At 38.4% G+C, this 13,626-nt stretch overlaps 1 protein-coding gene and 1 long non-coding RNA gene across 8 annotated transcripts in view; one reads left to right on the top strand and one right to left on the bottom strand.

Annotated features, from left to right (window-relative positions):
• LOC138696994 (uncharacterized) overlaps positions 1 to 13,626 on the bottom strand; it is a 164,614-nt gene that overhangs the window by 95,258 nt on the left and 55,730 nt on the right. The gene's annotated exons all lie outside the window — the stretch shown is intronic.
• Positions 1 to 13,626, top strand: part of LOC138696990 (armadillo repeat-containing protein 3) — a 35,144-nt gene that overhangs the window by 18,306 nt on the left and 3,212 nt on the right. For 5 of the 7 annotated variants that reach the window (XM_069822562.1, XM_069822561.1, XM_069822563.1 and 2 more), the window contains 8 exons: positions 1,785 to 1,994; positions 3,600 to 3,803; positions 6,516 to 6,797; positions 7,304 to 7,462; positions 8,867 to 9,102; positions 9,544 to 9,842; positions 11,668 to 11,851; positions 13,335 to 13,479. In XM_069822562.1, the coding sequence (XP_069678663.1) occupies positions 1,785 to 1,994; positions 3,600 to 3,803; positions 6,516 to 6,797; positions 7,304 to 7,462; positions 8,867 to 9,102; positions 9,544 to 9,842; positions 11,668 to 11,851; positions 13,335 to 13,479 (1,719 nt within the window). The remainder of the gene's footprint in view (positions 1 to 1,784; positions 1,995 to 3,599; positions 3,804 to 6,515; positions 6,798 to 7,303; positions 7,463 to 8,866; positions 9,103 to 9,543; positions 9,843 to 11,667; positions 11,852 to 13,334; positions 13,480 to 13,626) is intronic. The other 2 variants (XM_069822568.1, XM_069822567.1) reach the window with 2 other exon arrangements.

Raw genomic sequence — 13,626 nt, 5'->3', positions numbered from 1 at the left:
GAAAGACTGCTTTAACAGCTGAGAGGTAGACAATAGAGGGGTTGGGGAGGATGACAGACAAGTGGATAGAGTTGTGGGAACAGGTTGTCGACAGTGAGGAGGGTCGGGGAGGCTAGAAGCGCCATCAGCCTGAGGGCATGCCACAGAAAGCGGGACGATATAGGCAATAGTGCCAACCTAACTAAAAATAGACTAAATTTACTGAGGTAATGTAATGCAACTAAATATAGTATTACTACAATAATTAAATAATTAGTATTAAATTATTAAACTATTACTTTCTTAATATAACAAACAACTTATGAGGAGTTGCCTTGACTTACTAATTATGTATCTCAGCCATACGGGTGATCCTTCTTTTCGTGTCGCCGCTTTTTACAATGATGACGCCGTCTTGAGTCCACACGTTGGTTTGTCCAAATTTGGTAATCGCTTCGCGTAAGATGTTGTGGCGACTTTTCGTCAAGTCTTCCCGAATTGTCCAACCAGAATTTTTTAATTTTCTTTTGTTTCAGAAGACCTCGCTTCTCTTCCTATAACTAGCGAATTTCACAATTATTGGTCTGGGTCGATTCTCATCTCTCCTACCAACTCTATGACTTCTATCAATGTCAGCCAGACTCAAGTCCACCCCTACCTTCTCCGCCACACTAATCGCTAACACATCGGTCTCCTCACCATTGTTCTCACCTACACCAAAAATACGCAGACACTGGCGTCGCTGATATTGTTCTAAATCGTCCAGTTTGTACTCTAGCTCCTCGATCCGACGATCTTTTTGCTCCAGAGCACTTTTGAAGTCACTAATGGATGGATCGACATATAATGAAAATCATGATCACTAGTTTTTTGCGGAGGTCTCAGGTTATATAGAAGGAAATAGTAATATACGTTACAAGAGCGGTATGTTGACGTTTTCATGGTCGAGGAAAAGATTGAAAAAGCGAAACGTAGTTGAGCTTTTTTAATTTCCGAGAACATGTAAACAAACATACTGCTCGTGTATCGTACATTATTTTGTGCGAAGATCGTTTATTACATACCTGAAAGACGAATTTCTAATTATTTGCAATGAAATCTCCATGTTGGTTTCTGTTTAATGACGGCAACTTCGGAAAACCAAAATATCTTTCTTCAACATTGTTGCTATAAAATGTTTTCTGTGTTTACTATACTCCAGCAGGCCGTGATATACGTCTGTCTTTTTTTTTCCCCCAGTCTATAAATGCGAACTTAAAACAAACGGTAAGGTTATGTAATGATTTATTTTTCATTTTAATATTTTAACAATATTATTTATATAACATATTGCAGTAATAACATCCGCATCTGGAATCTTGTTGATTTTTTCACGGCTTCCTTAATGTTACTTGTATCAGGAATACAATAGCTTTCGTGGAGTAGTAGACTTTACTTAATTTTTGCAAATATTTAAAAACAATAATTAACATTGCAATTTAGGTGAAATTGCAGTGGTAAGTTTCCAATTTATAATTATTACTATGTTAAACGTCTCTAAAAATAATATGTTAAAAGCCTAAAGTAGTAAAATGAATGTCGCGCTTAAGCGGTAAGAAGAGGGAAATTGTTATGTGTGTTATGTTGGGAATACTGAATGTGGTATTTCACACTTACCGCGTATTGGTTCTGTGCGGAAAACAAGCAAATACGCACGATCTCGCACAAAGGTATACATCAAACTATTCTTTATTTCCTTGTGCTGCTTCTTTCAGTTTCAATGTCACTGTGGCAGAGGAGTAGTAATGCAGTGTATTTATTTACAGATTATTTCAAACATTCTGCAAGACCCAGTGTGTGCCGAGAGCTTCAGCCAGTCTGAAGACTTCGAATTTCGGCCTATTTTGGCTTTGCTATTAAGCGAGTATCCAGTCATTCAGCACCTTGTAATGCAAGTTATCTTCACCGTGGCCTGCAGGAGGCAAGAAGAATTCTGTAAAGCTGGAGGAGTGGAGAATTTGGTGGATGTTCTTGAAGTGAGATTTCTTTAGGAATTGAGAGTTATCAAAAACACAGTAGATGGCGTTCTGTGACCTGCAACAAAAGTAATGGCTAATTGACAGTACAAGAATGACTTACAAAACAATGATGTTACCGCGTTTAAACACTTTGCTTAGGAAAGTTTTAAATAAAATTTGTAAACATGATCATGAACTTTAAGAGCATGAAACTTTATTTGCCTAGTTCTGTGCATGAATATATAGATGAAACCTTGTGAAATACCAATCTGTATAAATGTGATTAGAGTTCCTTGTGCCTGCGAATGTAACGTAATTGAGAACCCGACTGTAGATAGTAACATCAACTCCTTATGTAGGTGAAATTATTGGGGATCATCAGTGTGGTTTTAGACGTAATAGATCGACTGTTGATCAGATTTTTTGTATTCGACAGATATTGGAGAAAAAATGAGAGTATAAGGGCACAGTACGTCAGTTATTCGTAGATTTCAAAAAGGCATATGACTCAGTTAAGAGGGAAGTTTTATATATTATCTTATTGAATTTGGTATTCCCAAGAAACTAGTTCAATATTAAAATGTGTCTCAATGAAATGTACAGCAGAGTCTGTATAGGCCACTTTCTATCTGATGCTTTTCCAATTCACTGCGGGCTAAAGCAGGGAGATGCACTATCGCCTTTACTTTTTAACTTTGTTCTAGAATATACCATTAGGAAAGTTAGGAAACCAAGAGGGTTTGGAACTGAACGGATTACATCAGTTGCTTCTGCTTGTCTATACAGATGACGTGAATATGTTAGAAGAAAATCCACAAACGATTAGAGAAAACTCAGGTTTGGAAGTAAACCCCAAAAAAGAAAGTATATGATTATGTCTCGTGATCAGAACATAGTACGAAATGGAAATATAAAAATTAGAAATTTATTCCTTGAAAAGGTGGAAAAATTCAAATATGGAGCAACAGTAACAAATATCAATTATACTCGAGAAGAAATTAAACGAAAAATAAATATGGGAAATGTCCGTTATTATTCGGTTGAGAAACTTTTGTCATCCAGTCTGCTGTCGAAAAATCTGAAAGTTAGAATTTATAAAACAGTTATATTACCGGTTGTTCTGTATGGTTGTGGAACTTGGACTCTCACTTTGAGAGAGGAACAGAGATTAAGGGGCTAAGAGGGATGAAGTTACAGGGGAATGGAGAAAGTTACACAACACAGAACTGCATGCATTGTATTCTTCACCTAACATAATTAGGAACATTAAATCCAAATGTTTGAGCTGGACAGGACATGTAGCACGTATGGGCGAATCCAGAAATGCATATAGAGTATTAGTTGGGAGGCCGGAGGGAAAAAGTCTTTTAGGGAGGCCGAGACGTAGATGGGAAGATAATATTAAAATGGATTTGAGGGAGGTGGGATATGATAGAGAATGGATTAATCTTGCTCACGATAGGGACCGATGGCGGGCTTATGTGAGGGCGGCAATGAACCTCCGGGTTCCTTGTGAGTAAGTAAGTTTATGACACTGCTAGTACCACTGCTGTTGGTGCAGCTAGTAATAATAAAATAACCATGGAAAATTTGTGTATAATATAGTGTTCGTAAACTGTACAGGTCTTGGAATGGAAAGATGTGCACCACATGATTCTGGCGGTTCTGAATAAGTGTTCGGAGGCTGATCAGTTTGTGCGGTACCTGTGCTCATCAGGATCTGTGAACAGACTCTGCTCATACATGGCGGAGATCCTTGATCCGGAACTGAGCGGGGCCGCTCTCGCTGTTGTGGTCAAAATCTCTCGACTCCAGGAAGGTTGCGAGGTGAGTGAGCATGATGGCTACAAGTAGAGTGGCCAGGTTTTTTCTGGACGAAATCACGATATCAGAAGCTAACTTAAGATTTTATCATTTTCGTGTGTCCACATATTTCGCAAAAATGTTCGAATCCGGAAATAACTGTAGGAATAAATTGCTGAACAGTATACAGAAACATAACTATGGCTGCTGATACACAAATTAAGCTTCAGGAGCTTTGAACTTTTCTTGTCCTACACTGCTATGAGAGGTACAATAACAGTTTACTTTGTTCTGAGTTTTCGAGTGTCTATGTTTTGCACTGTTCCCGTGCTTCTTAATGACGTTATCACCTCCGTAAGAAACACTGCAATACGAAGGGCACACAATACAGTGAACAATGTAATCGCTGTTTCCTTTTATTAACCACGAATATGTTTTAACATTCACTATTAAATTTACTTAATAACTTTTATTTCTTTTTTCGGAACCAGCCCTGCAGTAATTTAAATATCTGATGATGAATCCAAGTTTAAAAATAGTTCACTAAACTATGAAACACAAGTATATCTGTCATTAACATAAAATATGCTAACTTTTTTTTTGCCACTGAATGCAAGTGACTAAGTATTGAAACAGGTTAGCCAACACTGCAATAGAACTCGGAGAAGTACATATTGTGTTTCGAGTAGCATTGCCTTATGATTGTCAGCTGGGTTACCTCTTTTACAATGATCGATCCCATATATGTATAAATCAAAATATTGGAGAATTGGAAATGCAAGTGAATTTATTTAAATATGCTCTGATATCTGTAAAATCGAGATTTTACCAATCCTGACTGACTTCGATCAGAATTCCACCAGGGAAATCAAGAGAATTGCCCCTAAATCAGGATACCTGGCAACCCTGCCCACAAGGCAATATTTCTTAGCAACAAGAAATGGATTCGGAACACCTCAAAATCTGTGCTTCAGTGGCTGGTCATGATAATATCTTTGAAAAATATTGGAGTGCAAGAGGTCAAATGACTTTATTGTCAAACGCCTGGCATTAGAAAACAACAACAACATATTTCTTATCAAGGTTAGTAGGAAAGTGATGCAATGTCATCCCAGATTCTGACTTGACTATACAGCATGAGTGGATTAACAGGAAGATTGTGAACATTTTGTTGTATGCAACCTGAACATCACAACAGCAGATTTACGTGGCCCTTGGAGGATTAGTCAATCAAATTTCCTAAGTTTAATTTTATGCTCCATCCGAATTTTGCTGTTTTTGGACAGATCTGAATTTACTTTTGATTAGTTGTTTTACAGAATAAAATGAGATCCATTATTAGATGATTGTAAAATTTCAGTGCTTTTCTTAGCCAAAGAGTCTGTTGTCTCATTTCCCTTCCTATCGTAATGGGAAGGAATCCAGTGTGAACAAATTTTGTTCTGTATGGTAGTTAGGTAATAGATCATTTTCTCACAGTCCTGAATTTTAGCCCCTTTTGTATATTTTTGTGAAATTATAGCTTGTATGGCTGTCCTTGAATCTGATATGACAGCATTATGTAATTTATTTAATCCATAAAAGACGTTTTGGAAAGGTATATAAGTAGCAGTAACTTCTTTCAAATTTGTTGTATGTTCTTCTACAGAATGGTAAAATGAAAAATCCTGCTCCTCCTGAATCTGATGTAAGGGATGCATCTATATAAATTTGTAACATTTCATTCATTCATTGATTTATTTTATTCCATAGATCTTACATGAGCAATGAAGCTTTAAGATGTGGAACAAGTCAAAATTTTACAATATTACAGTTACAATTTTTACAAATTTTTATAGTTTTACACTATAGTAATTTTCTACAATTTAGTAATTTTCTACAATTTTTACAATTTTGTGCAATATTTTACAATATTTTGGCGAGATGTAGTGAGATGAGGTGAGGTCCGAGGATTCGCCAAAATATTACCCGGCATTTGCCTTTTGGTTGGGGAAAATCTCGGAAAAACCCAACCAGGTAATCAAATCAAAGGGGTTGATGCCAAGGACTCGCCATAGACTTGCCATAGACCATCCGGCTTCAGTCTCACTGCTTAAGTGGGCATCTTGTCTCAGTTGTCTGTATAGCCAGAGCCTTAGAAACTGGTTCATCTATTTCACATTTTTAACCTCGTCCATGAGAGCCAAACAGTGTTCTGTATGAATGGCATTTAATGGGTTGTCGTTCATTGATAAAGTTTCTTTCTTTTGAGGAATGCTGAAGCCCTTTTCATTTCTTTATAAAACTTTTCTGTGTTTTAATATATCCACAGTTTGTACAGTTTCCTGTACACGGTAATCTAATTCATTACTGAAGCAGTAAAATAACTCCAGTTACAGCTATGCAGATTCTTATGAATACTCGTGATAGAAGTGAGAAATTGAAAGAACAAACACTAATAAAGTAAGAGTGAATGTATGTACACACAGTCTTTTGTTTAGGGTCGTTCTGAAGGAGTGGGGAATTATTAAGAAGTTATTCCTATGTCGAGTGGACTCCTTCCAAGTTAATGACGTATATGAAATACAAAAAAAGGAGTGGGAATGCTGTTCTACTCATTGGGTGGGATCTTTAGCAAAGGAGGTATTGCAAACAACTTTGAACTACAACAAATGAAGCCCTGAAGGCAAAAGTAACTTTCAAAACATTTCACTGTATTTAAGTTACACTATTTAATCTATGCTTTATTCTCTGCAGATTCTTCATGAAGTTCGAATGGAAGAACAGCTGTGTGCATTGCTGAGAGAGGAGGAACACGCAGGGTTTCAAGGAGCAGCTTGCCAAGGATTGCGACTTATGGCAGTGTATAAAGAGTGCCGCGATGTGATTGTGGAAGAAAATCCTGTCAGAGATATAGTATCGATAATAAAGAATGAGGCGCAGCCCATGGAAACAAGGTTGATTGCATCACAAGCCCTCAGTGAGCTGCTGAAACTGGACAAGCGGTTCTGCCAGGCCGTGCTTGAGAGGAAAAGACAGGTGAGTGCACAAGCCCTCAGTGAACTGCTGAAACTGGACAAGCGGTTCTGCCAGGCCATGCTTGAGAGGAAAGACAGGTGAGAGGTCAGTACCACATTCACCCGGCTCCTGGGTTGATTTCCAATTTATGGAACAGTCCTAAGTGTTTAGTAGATGTCTACACCCTTATCGAGGAAGAATAATAATAAGAAGAAAAACACAGTGTCATGTGATAGCTCAGTCTCGTCACTTCCATCAAAGACTGTACCTGGTATAATGATGACACTGTTGTTGATGTGTTCACATGTTACAGAGAAGTTTGTGTGTTGATGTACGTAGATTACATCTTTCATAAACATGGGTAAAATTCGAATATGATAGGAAGAATAAGAGTATTTCGTAGTTTGTCACAGAAATTTAATAAATATTATCAGTTACATTAAGAGACTGTTAAGTTATGTCTAGTCCTGTATCTTAATATCTTGAAACCTGAGGTGTCTTTGACATTTGGAATTCATTTTTTTCAGGAATGTCTTGAGTGTCTGTTGCAGTTGCCACTCGGAAAAATACCGTTAGAAATGGCAGTTTCACTTGTAACGAGCCTGAAACATATGTCTTCACATGAAAGTATTCGAGCTAAGATGTTGGAATCTTCTTTAGTTGAATCTTTGCTTTGCTGCTTTCAGGTATAAAAATGAAATTTTACGCATTGTTAAAACTAAGTCATATATGTGTATACAGTATTTTTGTATGTATGTACAATACAACCTTGATTATCCATTTCAGTGGACAGGATATAGTGAATGGTTAATTGTTAATCCATATTAACAATTTTAATGGACTGGAATCTGTCTGGCACAATTTAAGATGTTTTAGAAAGTTGGTTTCTTTTTTCTGTACTTTCCCGTAATTAATTTCCTTTTTACATCGATTCTTACTAATGAGTAAGTTAAATTTTTATAATGATCTAGAGCAGGCCTGCACAAACAGCGCTCAACGAGCGCACGCACTCCTTCGGAGTGGGAGAGCGGTGTTTACCGCTCGCCGAAACGGAGAGGAAGATACGTCAGAATGACATAGACTTGCTATGGGTAGAGGAGAGGGAAACGACCACTCAGCTATCTAGTGGAGTGCAGTGTGTAGGCCTATTCTCAGTAACTGTTTCACGTTGCTTACCTACTGCTACAGTACAGTATGGAGGAATCTAAAAGACGGAACATAACATTTAACATTTAACTATTTACAGCTCGAACTTATTGATCTTCAATGTGACCTAAGGGCTAAAGACCGTTTGAATAATACTACTAGCCTGGTTGAGTTTTACAAGACTAAACATTAGCAATAATATCCACGACTACACAGGCTGGCTGTGAAAATGATTGCTATGTTTGGCTCAACATTTATATTTGTGAGCAACTGTTTTCTATAATCAACTTTAATAAAGGCAGACATCGAACATCTGTAACTGATGTTTCATTACGATCAGTAGGCTACTGTTCCTTTCAGCTGCCAACAGCATAAAACCTCGTTTTGATGTACTGATAAATAAAAATATAACAAATGATATTGTACATTTAAGTAGCTATAGAATTTCTATTATTTCTGTAAGATAAATATTTCTTTATTAATTAATAATAGTCCAAGATAGTTTTCCAAACACTGAACGGGAATTTATTTCATAAACACTCGTAATAGTACTTCCTCTTGTGTACATTTTGTACGAGATCACCCCTTCTTGCAGTCCACCCTTATACAAAGCGCAGCTAATATCTGCATTCCGCTCATGAGCTGTGAGCCGGCTTGGAGAGCGCAAACCTTGTGCAGGCCTGATCTAGAGGAAGTAAAAGTATTTTATTTAAACTTGACATAGAAATTAACGAAAGTTATGCGTGATTCAGATAATAACAAAGAACAGTGTAAGGTAAGCCATTACTGTATACCACTTTAAAAACGCGCCGTTTTGTGTAACAGATAATCTGCTTGATGGTTAAAGGAGGAATGGTGAGGTTCGAGTTGGTTAAGGTTTCGTTTAAGCCAACTTGTTGGGGAAATTAATCCGGAATTCCTCAGCTTTGTGCGTTGTGTTGAAGGACTGCGGTGTGGGATGTATGCAGCTCAAAGTGCAGTCGTGCTATGCTTTGGCAAATATCATTTGTGAGGAAGCGGTGAAAGACAGATTCCTTGCGCAAGGCGGAGTGGCGCACATCGTGCAGTGTCTGCAGAGCAGCAGCCTGGTTCTGCTGCAGGCTGCCGCCACGCTGGTCCAAGCCGCAGCTGGAGACCACAAGCTGGCGAAGGCAATGATGTATGCAGGAGCACTGGAAAGGTAACTTCATGGGACTTTCTTCTATTAAACATTATTTTTTTTATTTTGAAGTAACTTTAAAATTACAAAGTTTTCCTCAAGTGAATTGTAAGATATTGGAATGTGATCATCAATAGATAGGAAATTAATATCTGCAAATTAATGTTTTAATTTCGGAATATGTATTATATGACTTTCTTGTGTTAAATTCTATCTTACCTGGTTTACATGTTTCGACCTATTATGGGTCATCCTCAGAACTGGTCGTTGTTGGTCTTGGCGCCACAGGAAACAAAACAAGAGGCGCCAAGACCAACAATGACCAGTTCTGAGGATGACCCATAATAGGTCGAAACATGTAAACCAGGTAAGATACAATTTAACACAAGAAAGTCATATAATGCATATTCCGAAGTGGTACAGTGTTAAAAGTTGTGTAATCAAGATGTATAATATTTTAAGGATGTTGAAAGCAGAACATCTAAGAACAAGATTTAAATGTCCTGTTTGGGAAACCGCCATTGAAGCTCTCTTCAAAAGTAATCTCTCCATGAAATTTGCCTATATTGGACGTTTGGAACAGAATGATATCACTGATGATGGATTTTACATTATGAGACGTGTTGAGCGCCCATTTCCAATTCTGGAACAGCTTTTAATAAATCGAGTTTCCCCTATACGACCAATCTATGTAGTGAATTTCAAGGCAGTTGCTTCAGAACCACCAGCAACTGTGGCACCAAGCAGCAGCAGTTTCACCGGTATGTATGAATTTGAATGGGGTTATGGATCAGCGTATTACATATGTGGTTTGCTGTTCGTTTAATGATTCCTGATGGAATAACTGTGCAGTATTTAATTAATTTCATGATATTAAAGTCTTATGTTTGTTGTACACCTTCTGACACTCGCTCTCCTGTAATGTGAACTTGTCATTCAGGTTCACATGGGAAAAGGATGAAGTGACACGTGTGTAACGAAACCTTTATGGCTTAGCAATAGAGCTCTTTATTCTCGTTCCAAAGATGGGGGTTCGAATCGCTCTATGTAAGATGCAAGCATATGAAGACAGCGCACACGATGATTACTTAGCTATTCCGAGGTGGAACCTAGTCTCTGAACAGCAACCAATTTCCGTGTCAAGGTAAGCGTTCACTACATCATATCGTACGAATCGCACGCAATGGATATTTTGAGTGCAGTGCGTTCACTGTAATGGCTTCACCTCATCGGATTCCCCTATCAGCTGTTTAAAACATGACGTCGTACGATATTGACATTACTGAAAGCAAAGGAGTTGAGGTTAGGTCTATTAATTACGTCTGTTAGCGAATAAGAATTTGTAATCGCTTCATGCGTCTTAATTGTGGAGGAAGAAACGAAAGAAATATTGGTTACGTAATATATTTGCAAGAAACGACTTGATTACTGTAATGGGAATGCCTTAAATTATATAATTCTTCGCAATTTTCTACACGCGAAATAAGTTTTCCGTCTGCCATTTTGGAGCGACACTGAACATGGCACAACACAATAGTAACAGTTGACCAATTAAAATTGATTTATTAAAGAAGGCCATGATCGCACGCATTGGAAAAGTTGCCCATCCGAGAAACATGGACAGATTTGCCGAGAGGCGATGCGTCCAATACAATGTAGTGAACGCGGTTACATAACGATTACAGCAAAGATAGTCTTTTTCCGATTCGTCCGATGCGTGCTATACGATGTAGTGAACACTTACCTTTAAAGGGTGTACATTGAAGTAGTATTAGTATGAACTTGTCATGAGTTATGGTTATGACTCACGAAGTTAAAGCCAGCATGCCAGTAACTCGAAAGTGAGCCATGTAACAGTTCCAACTTGACTCAATCTGTATCGAGACGTGTTTGTGGCAGAAAAGTGAGCAATGCATCAAAATATTTTTTTTAAGTGAAAAAGTCTATGACAGAGACGTTCCAGCTGCTGACGAAAGGTTACAGCATCAGTGATTGTCAGAGGGTAGAGAAAGTATGAAAGACGATGTCAGTGACCATTCAAACCAGTCTTTGCACATCAGTGACTGATTGCAACATTGAAAAAGTGCGTAATGTGATTCGAAAAGATGAAGATTGAATGGCTGAGGGAATCGTTTTGGACAGGAGGAGTGTTCAACAGATCCTCACAAAAGAATTGAACTATGTAAGGCTTGTACAGTCAGTTTCATTTATTTAGAAAACGTGTAATTTGGCACATTTGTTTAGAAAACAGAATTCATGTTAGTTACTGCATGTAATGTGTAATGAGGATGTAGATAATGATGTATTCACAGTGATATGTTAGTTGGAGATGTTATGTGCCAGGCAGTGAGTCGTGGAAGAACGATACAAAACTTTGCAGAATTTGTACAGTAAATAAAGAAATGTGAAGAGAGAGAGTAGTATTGACAAATAATGTTAAATTTGATTAAAATATCGATACTGTATTATTAAATTTAAAATATGATATTGTGAATTAGAGAAGGCACGACATAATGAAGTAGACCTCACCACCAGCTGAGTTTGCTGTGTTATCTTCAATGTGTACGTATTGTTATTTTTCTGTAGGGAAGAAGAGTCGCAGCAATAAAAAGCGAGAAAATGCTTCAGCTGAGCACTCAAGTTTCCACAGCATGCAGCTAGATGATTACGAAGCTCTGCTGGCTACTGCCTATGGGAGATGTGTTCCTGACCCTTACTTGCCTTGCTATCTGGAGCAATTGCAGACAAAACTTGACCAAGCTGACCTATTGTAAGTAAGCTGCTATAGGTAGTGGTAGTCGTGGTGGTGATGGTGGTGGTGGCGGTGGCGGCGGGAGTGGCAGTGGTGGCAGCGGCGACAGTGGCAGTATCTATTGCCCAGGCATTTGAAAGTTCTCCATCTGCCTTCTAGCTTCCCAGTATAATTTAGAGTCCGAATCCAAAAATTTTGATGCCAAAGCTTCATATTATGCGCATAAACATAATTGTTTAAATGAGCACTAATAGGCGGTGACAATGACTATTCACGTTTATTATTGAGAGGAACAACAATGTACTCCTAATTTCAACTGATGTTCACAAAGCACTATTTACAAAACAAAACTGTCAGTTCTCAGTTCACAGTTTTTGTTCGCCTTGGCTAGTTCTTCTAGCTCACTCACTCAAGTTCACGGTATATAGAACCCCAAGCCTTACAGGTACAGTTCACTGCACGTCGAACCCAATACTTCCGGATACGCCGCACTCGCCTGGACGCTGCCACAGTTGCGAACCCACTCAAGTTCACTGCACGTCGAACCCAGATCCTCGCCTGGTCGCTGCCACAGTTGTGGATCTCCTCACGTCGAACCCCGGTCTCGAAGGCTGGCTTCCTTGCTCGCTCTCTGCTGATTCACTAACTGGCTGGCTGTTGCCCCTTTTTATTTATTAGATTACACGTTCTCGAATGTACTGCGTTGCGTAGCTTCTATAACAATTGGCTTGCGTGGCTTTGCGAAACTTACAGATATTCCCCCCCTCCCTTGCTCCTTCTGCTTTGCGTCTGCCGAAGCTCACGTCTCCTCACTCCGCGCACCTCCTTTTCTCCCCAGATGCGCACAAACTCCCGGTTACCACAATATCATTGTTTCATTCTTGTTCACTTTTGCCTGTTGTTATTTAATGTTCCGGAACGAAAACAGAAACTAAATGTATATAATTATACATTAATTATCACGACTTACCATAATATTTAATTTCAGATGTAGGGTACTTGTTCCATGTTGAATTTTTATAAATTGCACCGTCTTACTGACATTATCCACTCAGTTACAGATCGAGAGGCAAGACCTGGCATGTGAGCTACGCTAGAGGGGAAAGGATTGAAAATCAGAAACAAAGTTTGTTTCAGTTTGGTTAATAATAATAATCCAATCTTCCTCAACTCGGTGAGGTTGCCAAAGACAAAGAATGTTAAACAGTAACATTTAAAATGTCTTACAAGAAACTAAAATTTGCAATAGATAATATTTCACATAATGAAAATATAAAAAAATAGACTGAGAAAATTCAACTGTAATTTGAATTGAAATTCAAATGTCGCCGTAAAAGCTGCAGAGAACCCTTCAATCTACCAAACACTGAAATTCAGTTCAGGCTGAAAACCTTATTTTCTCCTACCATACCCACTGGTGATTTAGCCACTTCTTGCCTCCTCTACTGTACTTTGTGATCAATAACTCCACGTCTCTTTCACTTCATAATTTTCCTCATAGTGCTCAGTGTGGACAAGCAGAGACAAAAACGCTGCAGACCATGATTTGCGTTCTGGCCAACTTTGTGTGCGAGCAGATGTGCGGGCCTGACAGCATGGGCAAGTGGCACGACCACGTGCAGGAGCTGCACCTCAACGAGCTGAAGGTTAATACTTATAGAGGACTGTTGATGCAATCGATTAATCGAATCAAGCAAACAATTAATTTTAAATTCCGATTAACCGATCAAATTTGTTTTAATCGATTAAAACTATACTGTCTATCCATTTCACACGCTCCACTCTTCTCCACA

Source organism: Periplaneta americana, chromosome 3 (genome assembly GCF_040183065.1).
Source record: "Periplaneta americana isolate PAMFEO1 chromosome 3, P.americana_PAMFEO1_priV1, whole genome shotgun sequence".
Classification (NCBI taxonomy): domain Eukaryota; kingdom Metazoa; phylum Arthropoda; class Insecta; order Blattodea; family Blattidae; genus Periplaneta; species Periplaneta americana.
This window is presented reverse-complemented; position numbering and strand designations above follow the sequence as displayed.